The sequence below is a fragment of the Oncorhynchus mykiss genome, chromosome 17 (assembly GCF_013265735.2).
Source record: "Oncorhynchus mykiss isolate Arlee chromosome 17, USDA_OmykA_1.1, whole genome shotgun sequence".
Taxonomy (NCBI): domain Eukaryota; kingdom Metazoa; phylum Chordata; class Actinopteri; order Salmoniformes; family Salmonidae; genus Oncorhynchus; species Oncorhynchus mykiss.
In genome coordinates this window covers 12,459,994-12,484,865 of record NC_048581.1, presented here as the reverse complement: position 1 = coordinate 12,484,865, position 24,872 = coordinate 12,459,994, and the positions used below count along the sequence as shown (strand labels likewise).

Here is a 24,872-nt window from a genome sequence, read left to right as displayed (position 1 = left end):
TGTGCCCAGGATTACATGTATGTGTCCAGGATTACATGTATGTGTCCAGGATTACATGTATGTGCACCAGGATTACATGTATGTGCCCAGGATTACATGTATGTGCACCAGGATTACATGTATGTGCCCAGGATTACATGTACGTGTCCATGATTACATGTATGTGCTCAGGATTACATGTATGTGCACCAGGATTACATGTATGTGCCCAGGATTACATGTATGTGCACCAGGATTACATGTACGTGTCCAGGATTACATGTATGTGCACCAGGATTACATGTATGTGCACCAGGATTACATGTATGTGCACCAGGATTACATGTATGTGCACCAGGATTACATGTATGTGTCCAGGATTACATGTATGTGCACCAGGATTACATGTATGTGCCCAGGATTACATGTATGTGCCCAGGACTACATGTATGTGCAGAGTTCATTGGATCGCATGCTGAACTAGAGTGAAATGTATCTGTAACGAGAAACCTGTCGACTTTATGTTCTGGTGAGGTTGGGGCTGTCCATGTCCCATAACTTTCAGAAACCTATCGACTTTATGTTCTGGTGAGGTTGGGGCTGTCCATGTCCCATAACTTTCAGAAACCTGTCGACTTTATGTTCTGGTGAGGTTGGGGCTGTCCATGTCCCATAACTTTCAGAAACCTGTCGACTTTATGTTCTGGTGAGGTTAGGGCTGAACTCCTCTGATCTTCTCTATCTGTCCAATAAAACCAGCAAAAACACAGTTGAAAAAGCAAGGCGTTACCTGATAATGTGCTTGACTGAGGTAAATACACACTGAGGTAAATACACACTGAGGTAAATACACACCTGGTGGAATTTCACACTGAGAGCAAAGCATCATGGGAGTGTAAACATAGTGTGGGAGGAGGAGAAAGAGAGACCTGCACTAAACAGCAGCTCTGAGGTAAAGAGGAAAGTGTATGAACACAAAACACCTGACGCAGCCATACACAGGTCTGGATAGGACTACACACACCCATACACAGGTCTGGATAGGACTACACACACCCATACACAGGTCTGGATAGGACTACACACACCCATACACAGGTCTGGATAGGACTACACACACCCATACACAGGTCTGGATAGGACTACACACACCCATACACAGGTCTGGATAGGACTACACACACCCATACACAGGTCTGGATAGGACTACACACACCCATACACAGGTCTGGATAGGACTACACACACCCATACACAGGTCTGGATAGGACTACACACACCCATACACAGGTCTGGATAGGACTACACACACCCATACACAGGTCTGGATAGGACTACACACACCCATACACAGGTCTGGATAGGTCTACACACACCCATACACAGGTCTGGATAGGACTACACACACCCATACACAGGTCTGGATAGGACTACACACACCCATACACAGGTCTGGATAGGACTACACACACCCATACACAGGTCTGGATAGGACTACACACACAGGTCTGGATAGGACTACACAGGTCTGGCTAGGTCTACACAGGTCTGGATAGGTCTACACACACCCATACAAGACAAAAGAACTCTGTTGCGTTACAAAATGTCCACAGTTTTTTTATTCGCGTCCTTTGCATTGGAATACAGTATATGGGAGAAACGTGCGTCTCAGTTCTGAAGACAAGAATCACACACAACTCAATACTCGATGGCCCCTTCAAAACACACGACAGAGATCCCAAATGTCGACCGTTGACTATCTAGGGTGCATCTCAATATTCCTCTGTTGGCATCCTCACGTTCCTCGTCTACCTTTCCTTGTCTCCTCGAGGCGATAGCAAGCAGCCACGTCTACCAGTAAAACTCACCAAAACGGACTACTACAGCACCATCTATTGGAGACGTGGATATTACACTCCTCGGCTGTGACATCAGTCCATACAGCCTAGCAGCAGTGTTCGTTCCAAATGCCGCCCTACTCACTACACAGCGCACTACTTTAGACAGAGCCCCTGTTCAAAAAAGTATAACACTATATAGGGAATAGGGTGCCATCTGGGAGACATATTTTAACTTCTATCTAGCACAGCGAAAGCAGTCAGAGCAGACAGACAGAATAACAGAGTTTATTTGGAGGTGCTGGGTGCAGGGTGGTTGGGATGGTTGTTTCCTTTAGAGGGGGTTGGTTTCACCTCCGCTCCCTTCACAATACTCAGTCTCTTGTGGAGTTTCGTACTGGCTCGGTGAGTCACCTCTTCCTCTATCTTGTTCCTGATCGCCACCTCCAGGCCCTGAGGGGGGGAACAGCAGGGGACATGGGATTAGGGAGCAGCCACATAGATTCATTTATATACGACTTACATCATCGCCTAAAGAAAAGCATTCCTCACCTCAGGACATTTCATTGGGGGACAATCCAGGACATGTCTACATACATACATCTGCATTGATCTGCGTTTTTGTCCGTCAGAGTACAACTCACCCCTACTTTTTCAGATGAGTTGCACACGTTATAAGATGGACAATTTCTGGGTCCTGTCAGGGTCCTGTCTGGGTCCTGTCTGGGTCCTGTCTGGGTCCAGGTTCTCTGAGAGGATCCCATCTGTAGACAGTGATGACTGTATCCCAGTGCATGTTGCCTCAGATGGTATGTCCCTCAGAGACAGACCGTAGTGGATTCTCCTCAGATGGTATGTCCCACAGAGACAGACCGCAGTGGATTCTCCTCAGATGGTATGCCCCACAGAGACAGACCGTAGTGGATTCTCCTCAGATGGTATGTCCCACAGACAGACCGTAGTGGATTCTCCTCAGGAGGTATGTCCCACAGAGACAGACCGTAGTGGATTCTCCTCAGATGGTATGTCCCACAGAGACAGACCGTAGTGGATTCTCCTCAGATGGTATGTCCCACAGACAGACCGTAGTGGATTCTCCTCAGGAGGTATGTCCCACAGAGACAGACCGTAGTGGATTCTCCTCAGATGGTATGTCCCACAGAGACAGACCGTAGTGGATTCTCCTCAGATGGTATGTCCCACAGACAGACCGTAGTGGATTCTCCTCAGATGGTATGTCCCACAGACAGACCGTAGTGGATTCTTCTCAGATGGTATGTCCCACAGACAGACAGCCCCCAGCCCGTATACAAGTGGTAGCCCCCAGCCCGTATACAAGTGGTAGCCCCCAGCCTTAATACAAGTGGTAGCCCCCAGCCTTTATACAAGTGGTGTAGCCCCCAGCCTTAATACAAGTGGTAGCCCCCAGCCTTTATACAAGTGGTGTAGCCCCCAGCCTTTATACAAGTGGTGTAGCCCCCAGCCTGTATACAAGTGGTGTAGCCCCCAGCCTTTATACAAGTGGTGTAGCCCCCAGCCTGTATACAAGTGGTGTAGCCCCCAGCCTGTATACAAGTGGTGTAGCCCCCAGCCTGTATACAAGTGGTGTAGCCCCCAGCCTGTATACAAGTGGTGTAGCCCCCAGCCTGTATACAAGTGGTGTAGCCCCCAGCCTGTATACAAGTGGTGTAGCCCCCAGCCTGTATACAAGTGGTGTAGCCCCCAGCCTGTATACAAGTGGTATAGCCCCCAGCCTGTATACAAGTGGTGTAGCCCCCAGCCTGTATACAAGTGGTGTAGCCCCCAGCCTGTATACAAGTGGTGTAGCCCCCAGCCTGTATACAAGTGGTGTAGCCCCCAGCCTGTATACAAGTGGTGTAGCCCCCAGCCTGTATACAAGTGGTGTAGCCCCCAGCCTGTATACAAGTGGTGTAGCCCCCAGCCTGTATACAAGTAGTGGTAGCCCCCAGCCTGTATACAAGTGGTAGCCCCCAGCCTGTATACAAGTGGTAGCACCCAGCCTGTATACAAGTGGTAGCCCCCAGCCTGTATACAAGTGGTAGCCCCCAGTCTGAACAGGTAGATTTTAAACTCTCCCATTATTCCGTAATGGACAGTATGGGCTGTCCTATAGCTGCTGTCCTATCTATAGCTGCTGTCCTATAGCTGCTGTCTCACCTTCTTCAACTGCTGTTGCTGTACCACTTTAACCTTCTTCGGTGCGATCGTCCTCCCTGTGAAACAGCAGCAACAAGTGAGGGGTGAGATTTGTAACCAACAATAAAACCTCAGTGTAGATATTTATTGACCCCCTTACAGACAACACACCGTGGTTAAAGGGGCCAACAATAACAAAGCCAACACCCCGCCTCTGTTTTGGTAAATCGTTGAGGGATGGTTCTGATGGGTTGAACTATGCATCATCATGAGGCATTTATAAAAGTTAGATTCTTCGAGAATCAATGGCTATAACCTTACTTTAAAAGTGAAGCAATGTATGTAGCAATTGCAGATTGTACCCTTAAGCCAAACAGATTCGTAACAAGTACTGTAGAAGTTTTAAGCAAAGTTTCCATTTGGAGCAGCCCATAAGGGAATCAAGGTTAGCTAGTTGGCAGGGGAATGGAAGGCCAGGCACTGTGTAATCGTTGTGTGACTGATAATGCCATTACAAATCTCCCTATAAATAGCTAAGCTGCCCTACAGTTCTCCTTCACAAGTTGTCAGCAGGGCCAGTAAGTAGGCCTAAACATTGGGACGACTCTCGAATGTGTCTTGTTATGCACATGCAATGGTACGCGACGCAATTCAAATGATTGTGCTATGATGAGTTCCATTTGAGGGGGCGCCCGCACCCTTGACAGTCTAGTTCCCACGCAGTTTTTCAACAGAAACGGTCTCCTCACTGAACCGTGTTTGAGCCAGCATGTCCGCCGCAACACGTCGCAAATACTTTTTGAGTATATATACGAAGTCCAGGCGAAATCGCTAGAATACAAGACATCAACCATATCACTCTGTACGTACCTCCTTTTCTGGGACCTTTGTTTTTTTGAGGTTTCTTGGTTCCACCGGGCTGCGCTTTGAACTTCTGTTTACCTTGCGCCATCTTGCCTCGGAGCTGTTTTCGCCGTATTGTTCCAGACCGGATGTAGATGGGCGTTACAACATGGCATTCTGGGATAGTGGAGTACTGAGGTGTGGAAAATACGAAAATAAAGTCTCAGGAAGATTTTTTGAACTGAATCAATAAAATGTTTGAATTGTGCCAAGTTAGATACATTACTTATTTAACATGTACCTTGACATGAAATTAATGTATCAATTAGAAAGGCTATCATTGTATGTGCTAAGAAATGTCCCACGACCTAAAAGATACAACGCAGACGGCTGTAATGTTTTTGTTCACTCTTTATTGTATTGTCGTGAAAGAGAAATCTCTTCTTAATTCAGGTATGCAGTTTACAGCATTATATTCATATTAAAAAAACATCAATTTTTGAACTATTTCCACATGATACAAAACTAAACCCCAGATATGAATATAAACAATAACATAACTACACGTAGAAAGAGGCCTTCTAATCGACTACACCCCCACCCACACTAATATCACCAGCCATGCTTCCTATTGGCTTATTCACAAACCCCCGGTCATCAGGACATTGGTTGAAATCTCAGAGGGAGTAGAAGTGATGATAGCGTTGCATTTGGCACTTAATTTGGCATCTTCCTCTCCCAAGACTAGACTCATTAGCTCATGTCCCAAAGTATCCACCCTTGCATACTACTTAGTATGAAGCAATTCAGCCCGTGCATACTAGATAGTATGCTAGTGTGGTTATTGGGGACGGAGAATAAGAGGGACAGATGGTTTCCTACAAGTACACAGGGGATTTACTGCCTCTTAAGATACCCTCAGTACAGAGAGTAGGAGATATTTTACACTATTCAATATGGTGCCCCCTGTCTAGATCTAGTATGTGTCCAAATGTCACCCTATTCCCTATATTAGTGCACTACTTTTGACCAGAACCCTATAGGGCCCAGGTTAAAAATAGTGCACTACAAAGGAAATAGGGTGCCATTTGGGACACTACCCCTGAGCCTGCTAAATAAACAGAACCTTTGGGTGACTGACTGGCAGATAATTCCAATTAAACACAGTCTATCCTGACATTTTATCAGTGTGTGTGTGATAGTGTGTGTGTGTGTGTGATAGTGTGTATGTGTGTGATAGTGTGTATGTGTGTGATAGTGTGTATGTGTGTGATAGTGTGTGTGTGTGATAGTGTGTGTGTGTGTGATAGTGTGTATGTGTGTGATAGTGTGTATGTGTGTGATAGTGTGTGTGTGTGTGATAGTGTGTGTGTGTGATAGTGTGCGTGTGTGATAGTGTGCGTGTGTGATAGTGTGCGTGGTCGAGGAGGCCTCTCAGTGTAGTCTAATTAACAACAGCTTTCTCACTAAAATCACCATAATAAAACAACTGATCACAGCCAAACAAGAATAGCCTGGGTACCAGTCTGTTCGTGCCATCCTTCCACTCTTTGTCAATGCCAAACAATGCCCAGGACTACAAGGGGTGAAATGTTAACACAGAACAGCATCTGGTTTCCAGGCAACAACAACAACAACAACAACAAAGTCTTCATGATAAGAGACAAACGGATTCTCGTACCTTTTTTAAAAAGTTTTCAACGTAACAATCTACGGATGGCGACAAAGTTGCTACATTGTTCTCGACCGTTAAAACTCTCCCCTCCGATTTCTTCCCGTTCAGGTTCTCAAAATAAAAGACAAAGAAAGGAACCCCAAAACACAACAGTGGTGTTTGATTCTAGACCCTTATGTGATTTGACAGCCAACAGCGTCGCTGTGAGAGGAAGGGAGAGAGAGAGAGAGAGAGAGAGAGAGGGGTAAGTTTGACAGGGAGAGGTTGGGGATAGAGGGGTCTCTGTTCTACTGCGATTCTAGAATATGGAACAGTTATGACACTACGGATTCTAGAATTCTAAATAATGTATTCTTTTTTTGACAGGAAAGTAGATAAGAATGCCTGCTGTGGACCAGAAATGGTCCAATGGGTCGAGGAGGTGTGGTGTGTTTAGAGATCAGAGGTTTCTGAATGAGGGATGATGGAGTAGTAGAGTAGTGGATTTGGGGATGATTTTCACCTTTGACCTTTCAGACTTGCCTGACAACTCAAATTACTGTACATTTTCCCCCTGCTCTATGTTGGCTACATACTTCAGTCAGACGGCCATCGTGGAAGTCGTTTGTGGTGACGACAAAATGAGGGGTTGTAAAAAAAAATAAGTCATCAGCGATTGGATCATCTCTAACCAATCAGAGTATCAAAGCCAATGACGAATTTTCAAAACGCCGCCTTTCTGACTCTGGCCCAACCCATCGGTTTGTGGGACCAATCAGAATGGTTAGAATGTGTTTGTGTTCTAGAATTCGTCAGGTGGGGGGGTACTCAGATCCAGTCTCATCGCAGAGAAGAAACTAACGTCCGTGGGCCAGGCAACTTTCGGACCTTCACCTTGCATTTTTAGGGGGGGGGGGGGGGGGGTTGAAGGGCTACGTTCCTCCCTGTTAGCCTGCTGTCCTGGGACCTGTCCCAAATTACAACCTATTATTCCCTCTATTGTGCACTACTTACGACCAAAGCTCTGGTCAAAAGTAGTGCACCATGTAGGTAATAGGATGCCATTCGCGATGCCTGTCGTGTCCTGTCCTGTCCTGTGTGTGAGCGGTGGTGCTGGTGGTGTAAGGCATTGAGCAGTGCACCATGTAGGGATGCCTGCCTGTCCTGTCGTGTTCTGTCCTGTCGTGTCCTGTCCTGTCGTGTCCTGTCGTGTCGTGTCGTGTCCTGTCCTGTGTGTGAGCGGTGGTGCTGGTGCTGGAAGGCATTGAGCAGTGCAGGGCCCCTGTGACATTCAGTACATCATAGAAATACAATCTTTAGAACAAACATCAACATTCCGTTCAATTGTTGTTTAAAGCCGAGAGTTCCATCTCGGGCCAAGAGAAAAAAGGGTTTATTTTGCTTGTTGTCCAGGCCTAATAACATGGAGATTGGTGTTGAGTGTATATATAGTGTTTCTGCGTAGTTTGATATGGTACACAGTAGGGCGGTGGTTTTTAAACCTCTCCTCAGGGACCCAGGTCCACAGCTAGCTCACCTGATTCAACTTGTCAACTAATCATCAAGCCCTCGACCAGGTGAATCAGGCGACCTAGTTCAGGGCTACAACAGAATTGTGAAACGTCTGAGGAGAGGTTTGATAACCCTGGGGGGTAGGGGACGATACGGTACAGATTGGACCAGCGAGGTACAGACATTATGTGAGGTATAGGGAGGTAGCCACAAGTTATACACATCAGCTGACTAAAGAGGTTTGCTCTAGATAATATCAACTGGCTTTGTTTTGGTTTGAATAGTTCTAATTTCAGTTGCTTTGGTAATGGTTGTGTCTCATATGAACCCCTATTCCCTATGCAGTGCACTACTTTAGACCAGAGCCCTATTCCCTATGCAGTGCACTACTTTAGACCAGAGCCCTATTCCCTATGCAGTGCACTACTTTAGACCAGAGCCCTATTCCCTATGCAGTGCACTACTTTAGACCAGAGCCCTGTTCCCTATGCAGTGCACTACTTTAGACCAGAGCCCTATTCCCTATGCAGTGCACTACTTTAGACCAGAGCCCTATTCCCTATGCAGTGCACTACTTTAGACCAGAGCCCTATTCCCTATGCAGTGCACTACTTTAGACCAGAGCCCTATTCCCTATGCAGTGCACTACTTTAGACCAGAGCCCTATTCCCTATGCAGTGCACTACTTTAGACCAGAGCCCTGTTCCCTATATAGTGCACTACTTTTGGCACAGAGCCCTGTTCCCTATATAGTGCACTACTTTTGGCACAGAGCCCTGTTCCCTATATAGTGCACTACTTTTGGCACAGAGCCCTGTTCCCTATATAGTGCACTACTTTTGGCACAGAGCCCTGTTCCCTATATAGTGCACTACTTTAGGCACAGAGCCCTGTTCCCTATATAGTGCACTACTTTAGACCAGAGCCCTATTCCCTATATAGTGCACTACTTTTGGCACAGAGCCCTGTTCCCTATATAGTGCACTACTTTAGACCAGAGCCCTAGTCCCTATATAGTACACTACTTTAGACCAGAGCCCTGTTCCCTATATAGTGCACTACTTTTGGCACAGAGCCCTGTTCCCTATATAGTGCACTACTTTTGGCACAGAGCCCTGTTCCCTATATAGTGCACTACTTTAGACCAGAGCCCTGTTCCCTATATAGTGCACTACTTTTGGCACAGAGCCCTGTTCCCTATATAGTGCACTACTTTTGGCTAGAGCCCTATTCCCTATATAGTGCACTACTTTTGGCTAGAGCCTATGGGCTTTAATAGTGCACTATAAAGGGAATAAGGTGCTATTTGAGACTCAACAATGTATTTTCAGCAATCAAGTGTCATCAATTTTCTTAAACTCACATTTCTATAAACCACTTTTCCAGAGAAAACTACATGTGAATATATAATATTGTGATTGGGTGTAACTGTTTTAATTCCTAACGTTGTTTGGAGAACTCTGAATCTGATTAGGATGTAGTATAGGCCAGTTCTTCTGAAGGAGACTGGTTCGTTCTGTCGGTGACAGGAGATGAACACAGGAGAGACCAGAGAGAGGAGACCAGAGAGAGGAGACCAGAGAGAGGAGACCAGAGAGAGGAGAGACCAGAGAGAGGAGACCAGAGAGAGGAGAGACCAGAGAGAGGAGAGACCAGAGAGAGGAGACCAGAGAGAGGAGAGACCAGAGAGAGGAGACCAGAGAGAGAGGAGACCAGAGAGAGAGGAGACCAGAGAGAGAGGAGACCAGAGAGAGGAGAGACCAGAGAGAGGAGAGACCAGAGAGAGGAGAGACTAGAGAGAGGAGACCAGAGAGAGGAGACCAGAGAGAGGAGAGACCAGAGAGAGGAGAGACCAGAGAGAGGAGAGACCAGAGAGAGGAGACCAGTGAGAGGAGACCAGAGAGAGGAGAGACCAGAGAGAGAGGAGAGACCAGAGAGAGAGGAGAGACCAGAGAGAGGAGAGACCAGAGAGAGGAGACCAGAGAGAGGAGACCAGAGAGAGGAGAGACCAGAGAGAGGAGAGACCAGAGAGAGGAGACCAGAGAGAGGAGACCAGAGAGAGGAGACCAGAGAGAGGAGAGACCAGAGAGAGAGGAGAGACCAGAGAGAGAGGAGAGACCAGAGAGAGAGGAGAGACCAGAGAGAGGAGAGACCAGAGAGAGGAGAGACCAGAGAGAGGAGAGAGAGGAGAGACCAGAGAGAGGAGAGACCAGAGAGAGGAGAGAGAGGGAGGGACAGGAGAGACCAGAGAGAGGAGAGAGAGGGAGGGACAGGAGAGACCAGAGAGAGGAGAGAGAGGGAGGGACAGGAGAGACCAGAGAGAGGAGAGACCAGAGAGAGGAGAGACAGGAGATGAACACAGGAGAGACCAGAGAGGAGAGAGAGGGAGGGACAGGAGTGGGAGGGGGTTGGATGTGTGTGTCTGAGTTCCTGCGTTGATGTGTGTGTGTGTGTGAGACCGTAAAACGTGTGAGTTTGTAGAACACTGACTGTGTGTGTGTAAATGTAACAAAACTAGACTTCCACATCAGCTGTGTGTGTGAGGACGTGGAAGTCGTATGAGAGAGTGAGAGCAGGAATATTAAGGTGCAGTAGCGCACGGCGGCCAGCGGGTGGTGATAGCGCCGTCTACAGGGCAGTGAGACGGCCGGTGAGTGCTGCCTGCAGCTCCGAGGGCAGAAACACCCCCAGCTCTGTGATGATGCCCCCCGTTATCAGCTGGTGGGGGGTCACGTCAAACGCCGGGTTCCATACATCAATACCTGGAGAGGGAGAGAGGAGGGTAGACAGAGGGAGAGAGACGGGGGAAGGGACAGAGAGCAAGATAAATTAGGGGGTGGGGGGTTAGGGAGAGAGTGAGACGGTAGAGAGCGACAGAGGAAGAGAGGGGAGAAGGAAGGGAGGTAAATCATGGTAGAGTGAGGGTGTAAAGGGAGGGAAGAGAAGGAGAGAGAGAGCAGGAACACCCCGGGGAACAGCGTCTCCATTAAAGGAGAGGATAATATAATTACTGTGATGTCACAGAGCTCCTCTTCTAGTTCTTTAATTAGAGACACGTGGCACAAGTCAATCAGCTCCGGTACATTCTCCAGAGAATACACCGTTCCCTCTGTCTGTCTACCAGGGACTGTTATATCTCTACCACTACACCGTTCCCTCTGTCTGTCTACCAGGGACTGTTATATCTCTACCACTACACCGTTCCTTCTGTCTGTCTACCAGGGACTGTTATATCTCTACCACTACACTGTTCCACCTGTCTGTCTGTCTGTCTACACTGTTATATCTCTACCACTACACTGTCCCCCCTGTCTGTCTGTCTGTCTGTCTGTCTACACTGTTATATCTCTACCACTACACTGTTCCCCCTGTCTGTCTGTCTACCAGGGACTACACTGTTATATCTCTACAACTACACTGTTATATCTCTACCACTACACTGTTATATCTCTACCACTACACTGTTATATCTCTACCACTACACTGTTATATCTCTACCAGGGACTACACTGTTAAATCTCTACCACTACACTGTTAAATCTCTACCACTACACTGTTATATCTCTAGCAGGGACTACACTGTTATATCTCTACCACTACGCTGTTATATCTCTACCAGGGACTACACTGTTATATCTCTACAACTACACTGTTATATCTCTACCACTACACTGTTATATCTCTAGCAGGGACTACACTGTTATATCTCTACCACTACGCTGTTATATCTCTACCAGGGACTACACTGTTGTATCTCTACCAGGGACTACACTGTTGTATCTCTACCACTACACTGTTATATCTCTACAACTACACTGTTATATCTCTACCAGGGACTACACTGTTATATCTCTACCACTACACTGTTATATATCTACCACTACACTGTTATGTCTCTACCAGGGACTACACTGTTATATCTCTACCAGGGACTACACTGTTATATCTCTACCACTACACTGTTATATCTCTACCACTACACTGTTCTATCTCTACCACTACACTGTTCTATCTCTACCACTACACTGTTCTATCTCTACCACTACACTGTTCTATCTCTACCACTACACTGTTAAATATCTACCACTACAATGTTATATCTCTACCAGGGACTACACTGTTATATATCTACCACTGCACTGTTATATCTCTACCACTACACTGTTATATCTCTACCAGGGACTACACTGTTATATCTCTACCAGGGACTACACTGTTATATCTCTACCAGGGACTACATTGTTATATCTCTACCAGGGACTACACTGTTATATATCTACCAGGGACTACACTCTTATATCTCTACCACTACACTGTTATATCTCTACCACTACACTGTTATATCTCTACCACTACACTGTTATATCTCTACAACTACACTGTTATATCTCTACAACTACACTGTTATATCTCTACCACTACACTGTTATATCTCTACCACTACACTGTTATATCTCTACAACTACACTGTTATATCTCTACCACTACACTGTTATATCTCTACAACTACACTGTTATATCTCTACCAGGGACTACACTGTTATATCTCTACCACTACACTGTTATATCTCTACCACTACACTGTTATATCTCTACAACTACACTGTTATATCTCTACCAGGGACTACACTGTTGTATCTCTACCACTACACTGTTATATCTCTACAACTACACTGTTATATCTCTACCAGGGACTACACTGTTATATCTCTACCAGGGACTACACTGTTATCTCTCTCCCACTACACTGTTATATCTCTACCAGGGACTACACTGTTATATCTCTCCCACTACACTGTTATATCTCTACCAGGGACTACACTGTTATATCTCTACCAGGGACTACACTGTTATCTCTCTACCAGGGACTACACTGTTATATCTCTACCAGGGACTACACTGTTATATCTCTACCAGGGACTACACTGTTATCTCTCTCCCACTACACTGTTATATCTCTACCAGGGACTACACTGTTATATCTCTACCAGGGACTACACTGTTATCTCTCTCCCACTACACTGTTATATCTCTACCAGGGACTACACTGTTATATCTCTCCCACTACACTGTTATATCTCTACCAGGGACTACACTGTTATATCTCTACCAGGGACTACACTGTTATATCTCTACCAGGGACTACACTGTTATATCTCTACCAGGGACTACACTGTTATATCTCTACCAGGGACTACACTGTTATCTCTCTCCCACTACACTGTTATATCTCTACCAGGGACTACACTGTTATATCTCTCCCACTACACTGTTATATCTCTACCAGGGACTACACTGTTATATCTCTCCCACTACACTGTTATATCTCTACCAGGGACTACACTGTTATATCTCTACCAGGGACTACACTGTTATATCTCTACCAGGGACTACACTGTTATATCTCTCTCCCCAGCTCTATCACTATGTTTCTATCAGTCTGTCTGTTTCTCCCTCTGCTATTGTCTCCCGCTCTCTGTCCATCACCACCTAGCTTCTCCACACCTCATTAACGCACGGTCTGTCTTCTGTCATCGCACACACACCCACCTCCACACACACACACCCACCTCCACCCACCCACCTCCACCCACACCCACCCACCTCCACCCACCCCTCCACCTCCACCCACCCACCTGGGGCAGCGATTGGTACTCCGTTGATGCTGGTGAGTTCCTCGGCGGGACGCTCCTCGATGACAATGTGTCGGCCGCTCTCCAGACTCAGGTCACATGACGTGCTGGGCGCCGCCACGTAGAACGGGATCCCATGGTGCTTTGCGGCGATGGCCAGCTGGTACGTGCCGATTTTGTTGGCCGTGTCACCGTTAGCAACCACCCTGTCCGCCCCTACGACAACAGCTGAGACGGGGAGAGGAAGAGAGAGGAAGAGAGGGAAGGGGTAGACAGAGAGAGAGAGAGAGAGGAAGAGAGGGAAGGGATAGAGAGAGAGAGAGAGGAAGAGAGGGAAGGGATAGACAGAGAGAGAGAGAGGAAGAGAGGGAAGGGATAGACAGAGAGAGAGAGGAAGAGAGGGAAGGGATAGACAGAGAGAGAGAGGAAGAGAGGGAAGGGGTAGACAGAGAGAGAGAGGGAAGGGATAGACAGAGAGAGAGAGGGGATAGACAGAGAGAGAGAGGAAGAGAGGGAAGGGGTAGACAGAGAGAGAGAGAGAGAGGGGAAGAGAGGGAAGGGATAGACAGAGAGAGAGAGAATAAATAACAGCATAGTGATAAGAGATGGATAGAACATCAAACCAGAGCAGTTATTGGACAGACTGCCTGTCTGTCTGAAGGCAGGCAGACAGGCAGTCAGTCAGTTAGACAGGCAGTCAGACAGGCAGTCAGTCAGTCGGTCGGTCAGACAGACAGACAGAGGCAGACTGTGTATACCTGTGATGCTCTTCTCTCTCATGGTGAGTGCAGCCATGCTGTCTGTGATGAGAGTAGCAGGGAAACCTTCAGCCACGGCCTCATAGGCTGTCAGTCTGGCCCCTTGGTTATAGGGTCTGGTCTCTGTACAATACATCCGCTTCAGTCTGCCGAGAGCATGGAGGGAACGCACCACACCTGGAGACACACACACTGGTTATAGTCTGCTACTAGAGCATGGAGGGAACGCACCACACCTGGAGACACACACACTGGTTATAGTCTGCTACTAGAGCATGGAGAGAACGCACCACACCTGGAGACACACTGGTTATAGTCTAGTACTAGAGCACAGAGACACTGGTTATAGTCTGCTACTAGAGCACAGAGACACTGGTTATAGTCTAGTACTAGAGCACAGAGACACACACTGGTTATAGTCTGCTACTAGAGCACAGAGACACTGGTTATAGTCTAGTACTAGAGCACAGAGACACTGGTTATAGTCTGCTACTAGAGCACAGAGACACTGGTTATAGTCTGCTACTAGAGCACAGAGACACACTGGTTATAGTCTGCTACTAGAGCACAGAGACACACTGGTTATAGTCTGGTACTAGAGCACAGAGACACTGGTTATAGTCTGCTACTAGAGCATGGAGGGAACGCACCACACCTGGAGACACACTGGTTATAGTCTGCTACTAGAGCATGGAGAGAACGCACCACACCTGGAGACACACTGGTTATAGTCTGCTACTAGAGCACAGAGACACTGGTTATAGTCTGCTACTAGAGCACAGAGACACTGGTTATAGTCTGCTACTAGAGCACAGAGACACACTGGTTATAGTCTAGTACTAGAGCACAGAGACACTGGTTATAGTCTGCTACTAGAGCATGGAGGGAACGCACCACACCTGGAGACACACACACTGGTTATAGTCTGCTACTAGAGCATGGAGGGAACGCACCACACCTGGAGACACACACACTGGTTATAGTCTGCTACTAGAGCATGGAGAGAACGCACCACACCTGGAGACACATACACTGGTTATAGTCTGCTACTAGAGCATGGCGAGAACGCACCACACCTGGAGACACACTGGTTATAGTCTAGTACTAGAGCACAGAGACACTGGTTATAGTCTGCTACTAGAGCACAGAGACACACTGGTTATAGTCTAGTACTAGAGCACAGAGACACACACTGGTTATAGTCTAGTACTAGAGCACAGAGACACACTGGTTATAGTCTGCTACTAGAGCATGGAGGGAACGCACCACACCTGGAGACACACACACACTGGTTATAGTCTGGTACTAGATCATGGAGACACTGGTTATAGTCTAGTACTAGAGCACAGAGACACACACTGGTTATAGTCTAGTACTAAATCATGGAGACTTTGGTTATAGTCTGGTACTAGAGCACAGAGACACACTGGTTATAGTCTAGTACTAGAGCACAGAGACACTGGTTATAGTCTGGTACTAGAGCACAGAGACACACTGGTTATAGTCTAGTACTAGAGCACAGAGACACACTGGTTATAGTCTGGTACTAGAGCACAGAGACACTGGTTATAGTCTGGTACTAGAGCACAGAGACACACTGGTTATAGTCTAGTACTAGAGCACAGAGACACACACTGGTTATAGTCTAGTACTAGAGCACAGAGACACACTGGTTATAGTCTGGTACTAGAGCACAGAGACACACTGGTTATAGTCTAGTACTAGAGCACAGAGACACACTGGTTATAGTCTGGTACTAGAGCACAGAGACACACTGGTTATAGTCTGGTACTAGAGCACAGAGACACACTGGTTATAGTCTAGTACTAGAGCACAGAGACACACACTGGTTATAGTCTAGTACTAGACCTCGGAGACTCTCTGGTTATAGTCTGGTACTAGAGCACAGAGACACACTGGTTATAGTCTAGTACTAGAGCACAGAGACACACTGGTTATAGTCTAGTACTAGAGCACAGAGACACACTGGTTATAGTCTGGTACTAGAGCACAGAGACACACTGGTTATAGTCTAGTACTAGAGCACAGAGACACACACTGGTTATAGTCTAGTACTAGACCTCGGAGACTCTCTGGTTATAGTCTGGTACTAGAGCACAGAGACACACTGGTTATAGTCTAGTACTAGAGCACAGAGACACTGGTTATAGTCTGGTACTAGAGCACAGAGACACTGGTTATAGTCTAGTACTAGACCTCGGAGACTCTCTGGTTATAGTCTAGTACTAGAGCACAGAGACACACTGGTTATAGTCTAGTACTAGAGCACAGAGACACACACTGGTTATAGTCTAGTACTAGAGCACAGAGACACTGGTTATAGTCTGGTACTAGAGCACAGAGACACACTGGTTATAGTCTAGTACTAGAGCACAGAGACACACTGGTTATAGTCTAGTACTAGAGCACAGAGACACACTGGTTATAGTCTAGTACTAGAGCACAGAGACACACTGGTTATAGTCTGGTACTAGAGCACAGAGACACACTGGTTATAGTCTGGTACTAGAGCACAGAGACACTGGTTATAGTCTAGTACTAGAGAACAGAGACACTGGTTATAGTCTAGTACTAGAGCACAGAGACACACTGGTTATAGTCTGGTACTAGAGCACAGAGACACTGGTTATAGTCTGGTACTAGAGCACAGAGACACACTGGTTATTGTCTGGTACTAGAGCACAGAGACACACTGGTTATAGTCTGGTACTAGAGCACAGACTCTCTGGTTATAGTCTGGTACTAGAGCACAGACTCTCTGGTTATAGTCTAGTACTAGAGCACAGAGACACACTGGTTATAGTCTGGTACTAGAGCACAGAGACACACTGGTTATAGTCTAGTACTAGAGCACAGAGACACTGGTTATAGTCTAGTACTAGAGCACAGAGACACTGGTTATAGTCTGGTACTAGAGCACAGAGACACTGGTTATAGTCTAGTACTAGACCTCGGAGACTCTCTGGTTATAGTCTAGTCCTAGAGCACAGAGACACTGGTTATAGTCTGGTACTAGAGCACAGAGACACTGGTTATAGTCTAGTACTAGAGCACAGAGACACACACTGGTTATAGTCTAGTACTAGAGCACAGAGACACACACTGGTTATAGTCTAGTACTAGAGCACAGACACACTGGTTATAGTCTGGTACTAGAGCACAGAGACACACTGGTTATAGTCTAGTACTAGAGCACAGAGACACACTGGTTATAGTCTGGTACTAGAGCACAGAGACACACTGGTTATAGTCTGGTACTAGAGCACAGAGACACACTGGTTATAGTCTGGTACTAGAGCACAGAGACACACTGGTTATAGTCTGGTACTAGAGCACAGAGACACATTGGTTATAGTCTGGTACTAGAGCACAGAGACACACTGGTTATAGTCTGGTACTAGAGCACAGAGACACATTGGTTATAGTCTGGTACTAGAGCACAGAGACACACTGGTTATAGTCTGGTACTAGAGCACAGAGACACTGGTTATAGTCTAGTACTAGAGCACAGAGACACTGGTTATAGTCTGGTACTAGAGCACAGAGACACACTGGTTATAGTCTAGTACAGTCTAGCACAGACTATAGTCTAGCACAGACTCTCTGGTTATAGTCTAGTACTAGAGCACAGAGACACACTGGTTATAGTCTAGTACTAGAGCACAGAGACACTGGTCATAGTCTAGTACTAGAGCCCAGAGACTCTCTGGTTATCGTCTGGTACTAGAGCACAGAGACACACTGGTTATAGTCTGGTACTAGAGCACAGACACACACTGGTTATAGTCTAGTACTAGAGCACAGAGACACACTGGTTATAGTCTGGTACTAGAGCACAGACACACACTGGTTATCGTCTAGTACTAGAGCACAGAGACTCTCTGGTTATAGTCTACTACTAGAGCACAGAGACACTGGTTATAGTCTGGTACTAGAGCCCGGAGACTCTCTGGTTATAGTCTGGTACTAGAGCACAGAGACCCTGGTTATAGTCTGGTACTAGACCTCGGAGACTCTCTGGTTATAGTCTGGTACTAGAGCCCGGAGACTCTCTGGTTATAATCTGGTACTAGAGCACAGAGACCCTGGTTATAGTCTGGTACTAGACCTCGGAGACTCTCTGGTTATAGTCTGGTACTAGAGCCCGGAGACTCTCTGGTTATAGTCTGGTACTAGAGCACAGAGACCCTGGTTATAGTCTGGTACTAGACCTCGGAGACTCTCTGGTTATAGTCTGGTACTAGAGCACAGAGACCCTGGTTATAGTCTGGTACTAGACCTCGGAGACTCTGGTTATAGTCTGGTACTAGACCTCGGAGACTCTCTGGTTATAGTCTGATACTAGACCTCGGAGACTCTCTGGTTATAGTCTGGTACTAGACCTCGGAGACTCTCTGGTTATAGTCTAGTACTAGAGCACAGAGACACACACTGGTTATAGTCTAGTACTAGAGCACAGAGACACACACTGGTTATAGTCTAGTACTAGAGCACAGACACACTGGTTATAGTCTGGTACTAAAGCACAGAGACACACTGGTTATAGTCTAGTACTAGAGCACAGAGACACACTGGTTATAGTCTGGTACTAGAGCACAGAGACACACTGGTTATAGTCTGGTACTAGAGCACAGAGACACACTGGTTATAGTCTGGTACTAGAGCACAGAGACACACTGGTTATAGTCTGGTACTAGAGCACAGAGACACATTGGTTATAGTCTGGTACTAGAGCACAGAGACACACTGGTTATAGTCTGGTACTAGAGCACAGAGACACATTGGTTATAGTCTGGTACTAGAGCACAGAGACACACTGGTTATAGTCTGGTACTAGAGCACAGAGACACTGGTTATAGTCTAGTACTAGAGCACAGAGACACTGGTTATAGTCTGGTACTAGAGCACAGAGACACACTGGTTATAGTCTAGTACAGTCTAGCACAGACTATAGTCTAGCACAGACTCTCTGGTTATAGTCTAGTACTAGAGCACAGAGACACACTGGTTATAGTCTAGTACTAGAGCACAGAGACACTGGTCATAGTCTAGTACTAGAGCCCAGAGACTCTCTGGTTATCGTCTGGTACTAGAGCACAGAGACACACTGGTTATAGTCTGGTACTAGAGCACAGACACACACTGGTTATAGTCTAGTACTAGAGCACAGATACACACTGGTTATAGTCTGGTACTAGAGCACAGACACACACTGGTTATCGTCTAGTACTAGAGCCCGGAGACTCTCTGGTTATAGTCTGGTACTAGAGCACAGAGACCCTGGTTATAGTCTGGTACTAGACCTCGGAGACTCTCTGGTTATAGTCTGGTACTAGAGCCCGGAGACTCTCTGGTTATAGTCTGGTACTAGAGCACAGAGACCCTGGTTATAGTCTGGTACTAGACCTCGGAGACTCTCTGGTTATAGTCTGGTACTAGAGCCCGGAGACTCTCTGGTTATAGTCTGGTACTAGAGCACAGAGACCCTGGTTATAGTCTGGTACTAGACCTCGGAGACTCTCTGGTTATAGTCTGGTACTAGAGCACAGAGACCCTGGTTATAGTCTGGTACTAGACCTCGGAGACTCTCTGGTTATAGTCTGGTACTAGACCTCGGAGACTCTCTGGTTATAGTCTGGTACTAGACCTCGGAGACTCTCTGGTTATAGTCTGGTACTAGACCTCGGAGACTCTCTGGTTATAGTCTGGTACTAGACCTCGGAGACTCTCTGGTTATAGTCTGGTACTAGACCTCGGAGACTCTCTGGTTATAGTCTAGTACTAGAGCACAGAGACTCTCTGGTTATAGTCTGGTACTAGACCTCGGAGACTCTCTGGTTATAGTCTGGTACTAGACCTCGGAGACTCTCTGGTTATAGTCTGGTACTAGAGCACAGAGACTCTCTGGTTATAGTCTAGTACTAGAGCACAGAGACTCTCTGGTTATAGTCTGGTACTAGAGCCCAGAGACACTGGTTATAGTCTGGTACTAGAGCCCAGAGACTCTCTGGTTATAGTCTGGTACTAGAGCACAGAGACCCTGGTTATCGTCTGGTACTAGAGCCCGGAGACTCTCTGTCTTACCCAGTGCGGTGCCGTATCCTGCCGTGGCCAGTGACCCTGGTTATAGTCTAGTACTAGAGCCCAGAGACTCTCTGGTTATCGTCTGGTACTAGAGCCCAGAGACTCTCTGTCTTACCCAGTGCGGTGCCGTATCCTGCCGTGGCCAGTGACCCTGGTTATAGTCTAGTACTAGAGCCCAGAGACTCTCTGGTTATAGTCTGGTACTAGAGCCCGGAGACTCTCTGTCTTACCCAGTGCGGTGCCGTATCCTGCCGTGGCCAGTGACCCGGTGTTGCAGTGAGTTAAGATAGTGACAGAGTCTCGGGGAACACCAGACAGGATGTGCTGAGCTCCGTAGTTACCGATCTTCTTGTTGTCATTGACATCCCGCTCCAGCATCTCCTCGATCCAGCCAATCACACTGCAGAATGGGCGGGGATTAGAGGAGAGGGAGTGTGTCTGTCATAAAGCAGTCTTCCCTTTTCAACTTCTGATCTACTCTTTAGTTTAGTCCACTTTCATGTTCTGACTGTCTGGTTTCCCTCTCTCTCTCTGTGTCTCCCTCTCTCGCTCTGGGTCTCCCTCTCTCTTTTTGGGTCTCCCTCTCTCTCTCTGGGTCTCCCTCTCGCTCTCTGGGTCTCCCTCTCTCTCCCTCTCTGGGTCTCCCCCTCGCTCTCTCTGGGTCTCCCCCTCTCTCTCTCCCTACATCCATCCCTCTCTCTCTACATTCATCCCTCCCTCTCTCTCCATCTCTACATCCATCCCTCTGTCCATCTCTACATCCATCCCTCCCTCCCTCCATCTCTCTCTACCCATCCCTCTCTCCATCTCTACATCCATCCCTCTCTCTCTACATTCATCCCACCCTCTCTCGCCATCTCTACATCCATCCCTCCCTCCATCTCTACATCCATCCCTCCCTCCCTCCATCTCTCTCCACCTATCCCTCTCTCCATACCTCTCTGTGAGTTGTTCTGGGTTTTTCTCCATGCTCTCGTTCTCGGCAAACTCCATCAGTTCTCGGGCGGCCCGGCCCATATTGACGGCCGTGGGTCTTGCAGAAGTCAGGTGACACAGAGACTCCCGGATGAAGGTCACGGGGTCGTTGCCCCCGGCACCTGCGCGCAGCTCCACTGCCAGGCTCAGACAGCCTACGATGGCGATGGCAGGAGCCCCTCGTACCTGGAGGAGGAGAAGGAATGGAGGGGGAGAAGGAATGGAGAAGGAATGGAGGGGGATGGAGAAGGAATGGAGGGGGATGGAGAAGGAATGGAGGGGGATGGAGAAGGAATGGAGGGGGATGGAGAAGGAATGGAGGGGGATGGAGAAGGAATGGAGGGGGATGGAGAAGGAATGGAGGGGGATGGAGAAGGAATGGAGGGGGATGGAGAAGGAATGGAGGGGGATGGAGAAGGAATGGAGGGGGATGGAGAAGGAATGGAGGGATGGAGAAGGAATGGAGGGATGGAGAAGGAATGGAGGGGGAGAAGGAATGGAGGGATGGAGAAGGAATGGAGGGGGAGAAGGAATGGAGGGGGAGAAGGAATGGAGGGATGGAGAAGGAATGGAGGGATGGAGAAGGAATGGAGGGGGAGAAGGAATGGAGGGGGAGAAGGAATGGAGGGGGAGAAGGAATGGAGGGGGATGGAGAAGGAATGGAGGGATGGAGAAGGAATGGAGGGGGAGAAGGAATGGAGGGGGAGAAGGAATGGAGGGGGAGAAGGAATGGAGGGGGAACCAGACATCATATTGGAATTGAGCCTTTGAACATTTCTTGTAATCCTCCAGGTAAACCAGAGGGGGAGGACCTGTGTGTCTATCGAACGCTCTCATTGGTCTTTATCATACACCTGTCTCCTCCCATCTCTCCTCGCCTGCTGGAACCCCCACACTACCAGACAGGACCGTATGCAGACAACACCAGACAGGACCGTATGCAGACAACACCAGACAGGACCGTATGCAGGCAACACCAGACAGGACCGTATGCAGACAACACCAGACAGGACCGTATGCAGACAACACCAGACAGGACCGTATGCAGACAACACCAGACAGGACCGTATGCAGACAATACCAGACAGGACCGTATGCAGACAACACCAGACAGGACCGTATGCAGACAACACCAGACAGGACCGTATGCAGACAACACCAGACAGGACCGTATGCAGACAACACCAGACAGGACCGTATGCAGACAACACCAGACAGGACCGTATGCAGACAATACCAGACAGGACCGTATGCAGACAACACCAGACAGGACCGTATGCAGACAACACCAGACAGGACCGTATGCAGGCAACACCAGACAGGACCGTATGCAGACAACACCAGACAGGACCGTATGCAGACAACACCAGACAGGACCGTATGCAGACAACACCAGACAGGACCGTATGCAGGCAACACCAGACAGGACTGTACACACACGCCCAACCCTCTAACCACTAGGCTACCTGCCGACACAAAGCAGGGCGATAGTCAGGACACACAGACAGCAGGACAGTGAGTAGTGGTGTGTGACGTCACCAGTGTGTGAGATCAGCGGCAGCTTGGTAACATCCATCCCCAGAGACACTACCATTACTATCACCATGACGACATCATACTGTTTAAGAGACGTTCCATCACAGGTCTGAAGTTGGACTGATGCTCAGATGGAGAGTATCTCAGTGTGTGTGTGTGTGTGTGTGAGAGAGAGAGACAAAGAGGGAGATGAAGAGAGGGTGTCTGTTTCAAATGGAAGGAGGTTTATTATGAAGAATAAAAAGATAAGAGAACTAGTCTATTTGAGGATCAACAAAACACCTCTCCTCATCAGAACCGCTCTGATAAAAGCCGTCGCCAAACACTAATAAAAGGAGTCAACAAGCGGCAGAGCACCGACTGCAGGAGCGAACAAAACCCCGGGAATCGGTCATTAATAATGCATAGACAATCTTTACAGTGAGAGCAAGATAAAGGGAGCGAAGGGGGTGGGCGTTTTCATGGGTGGGTGCGGATACCTGGCACGGTGGTTTTGTCGGTGGCACGGGTTAACGTTAAACGGTAAATAAATAATTGGATCCATTGTCGCTTAGGATCACGTTAAATTGAGAAACCGGGCCGGTAAAAACGAACGAGTGACACACTGTGTGTGTGATCCAACCCCGAGCGTCCTCACCGGGGCCGCTATTCCATGCAATACGGCGCTGCGGACGGTAGTAATCGGTGGAAATAGCAGGGACGGTCAAAACACACAGGCCCTGGACTTCAACAAAGAGCCTGTCACAGGCCACAAGTCCTTCGCACAACACCGCCCTGATATGCTCTGTGACAGAACCGAGGACAGGGTGCACAGCTCACACTGAATATCCACCGTCTGACACAAAGACACCCGTAGTCAGCATAGTCCACTGTGGTGGAAACACTGCTAACTAGAAACACACACACGGGGAGGTGACACGTAGTGAGCGTGGAATCGGACAGGAAACGAACGAGGGAGAAGACAGAGAGTGATATTTCTTACCTTCATGGACTTGATCGCTTCATAGCCGTCCTGCACTGTGCGGACCTCGTCGAACACAGTCTCCTGCGGTAGGAGCAGCTGGTTAAGAATCTGCAGAGACCCGGCCCGGTAACGGATCGCCTCGAGCGTCATGACCCGAAAACGAGATGGATCGGATGGCACAACACACACACACACACTCCTCCCGGTTGTCGTTTCGAATCGTCGTGGGTTGGTAGAGGATAAAAGTGCTGGAAAATGAATATTAACTGCCTGGGGGGGAAAAAGAGAGGGGGAGCTCAGAAAACCTCTGTCTGACACACATACGGAACCACGTGCTTACCCCGGCAGGAAACCGACCCTGCCTTTCCGAACTTTGTCCACGCCCACCTCTCGCGCGCTCTTTTTCGGCGGTGACAGGCCTTCTCTCTTCTCCCTTCTCCCCTCTTCTCTCTTCTCCCCCTCTTCTCTCTTCCCCCCCTCTTCTCTCTTCCCCCCCTCTTCTCTCTGCCCTCTGTTTTGTTTGTAGACACGTAGCGTTCAGATCAAATGTATTAGCGTAACTGGAGGAGTTGAGCCGGTGCTCTTTCTTACCCTTCAACAACGGAGCAGGCTGCAGCCCCCTCTCATCTCGGGGTTTAGGGAGAACGAAGGAACACATACTGAAGCCATTGTCTAGTCCTCTCTCTGCAGCTATAGAGCTAGACAGATTATACTGTACAGACTAGACTGGCGCTATAGTGAGTCTGAGCTACATACAACATAATAAACCTCTCTGTTTAGACTGTACTATAGTCCTCTCTGCATAGACTGTACTATAGTCCTCTCTATATAGACTGTACTATAGTCCCCTCTGTATAGACTGTACTATAGTCCTCTCTGTATAGACTGTACTATAGTCCTCTCTATATAGACTGTACT

General features: G+C 47.8%; 2 protein-coding genes across 2 annotated transcripts; both read right to left on the bottom strand.

Moving 5' to 3' along the window:
• Positions 1–1,570: 1,570 nt before the first annotated feature.
• On the bottom strand, positions 1,571–5,012 carry LOC110493390 (UPF0390 protein zgc136864). The gene is made up of 3 exons (XM_036949003.1): positions 4,845–5,012; positions 3,996–4,051; positions 1,571–2,270 (listed from the first exon to the last, which is right to left on the bottom strand). The coding sequence occupies exons 1-3, from the start codon at positions 4,924–4,926 to the stop codon at positions 2,106–2,108; spliced, it is 303 nt and encodes a 100-aa protein (XP_036804898.1). The 5' UTR covers positions 4,927–5,012; the 3' UTR covers positions 1,571–2,105.
• Positions 5,013–10,318: 5,306 nt separating this feature from the next.
• Positions 10,319–24,317, bottom strand: LOC110493388 (methylthioribose-1-phosphate isomerase). Its single transcript, XM_036949001.1, has 6 exons — positions 23,973–24,317; positions 21,417–21,640; positions 20,710–20,879; positions 14,375–14,551; positions 13,620–13,844; positions 10,319–10,745 (listed from the first exon to the last, which is right to left on the bottom strand). The coding sequence occupies exons 1-6, from the start codon at positions 24,102–24,104 to the stop codon at positions 10,612–10,614; spliced, it is 1,062 nt and encodes a 353-aa protein (XP_036804896.1). The 5' UTR covers positions 24,105–24,317; the 3' UTR covers positions 10,319–10,611.
• Positions 24,318–24,872: the final 555 nt, after the last annotated feature.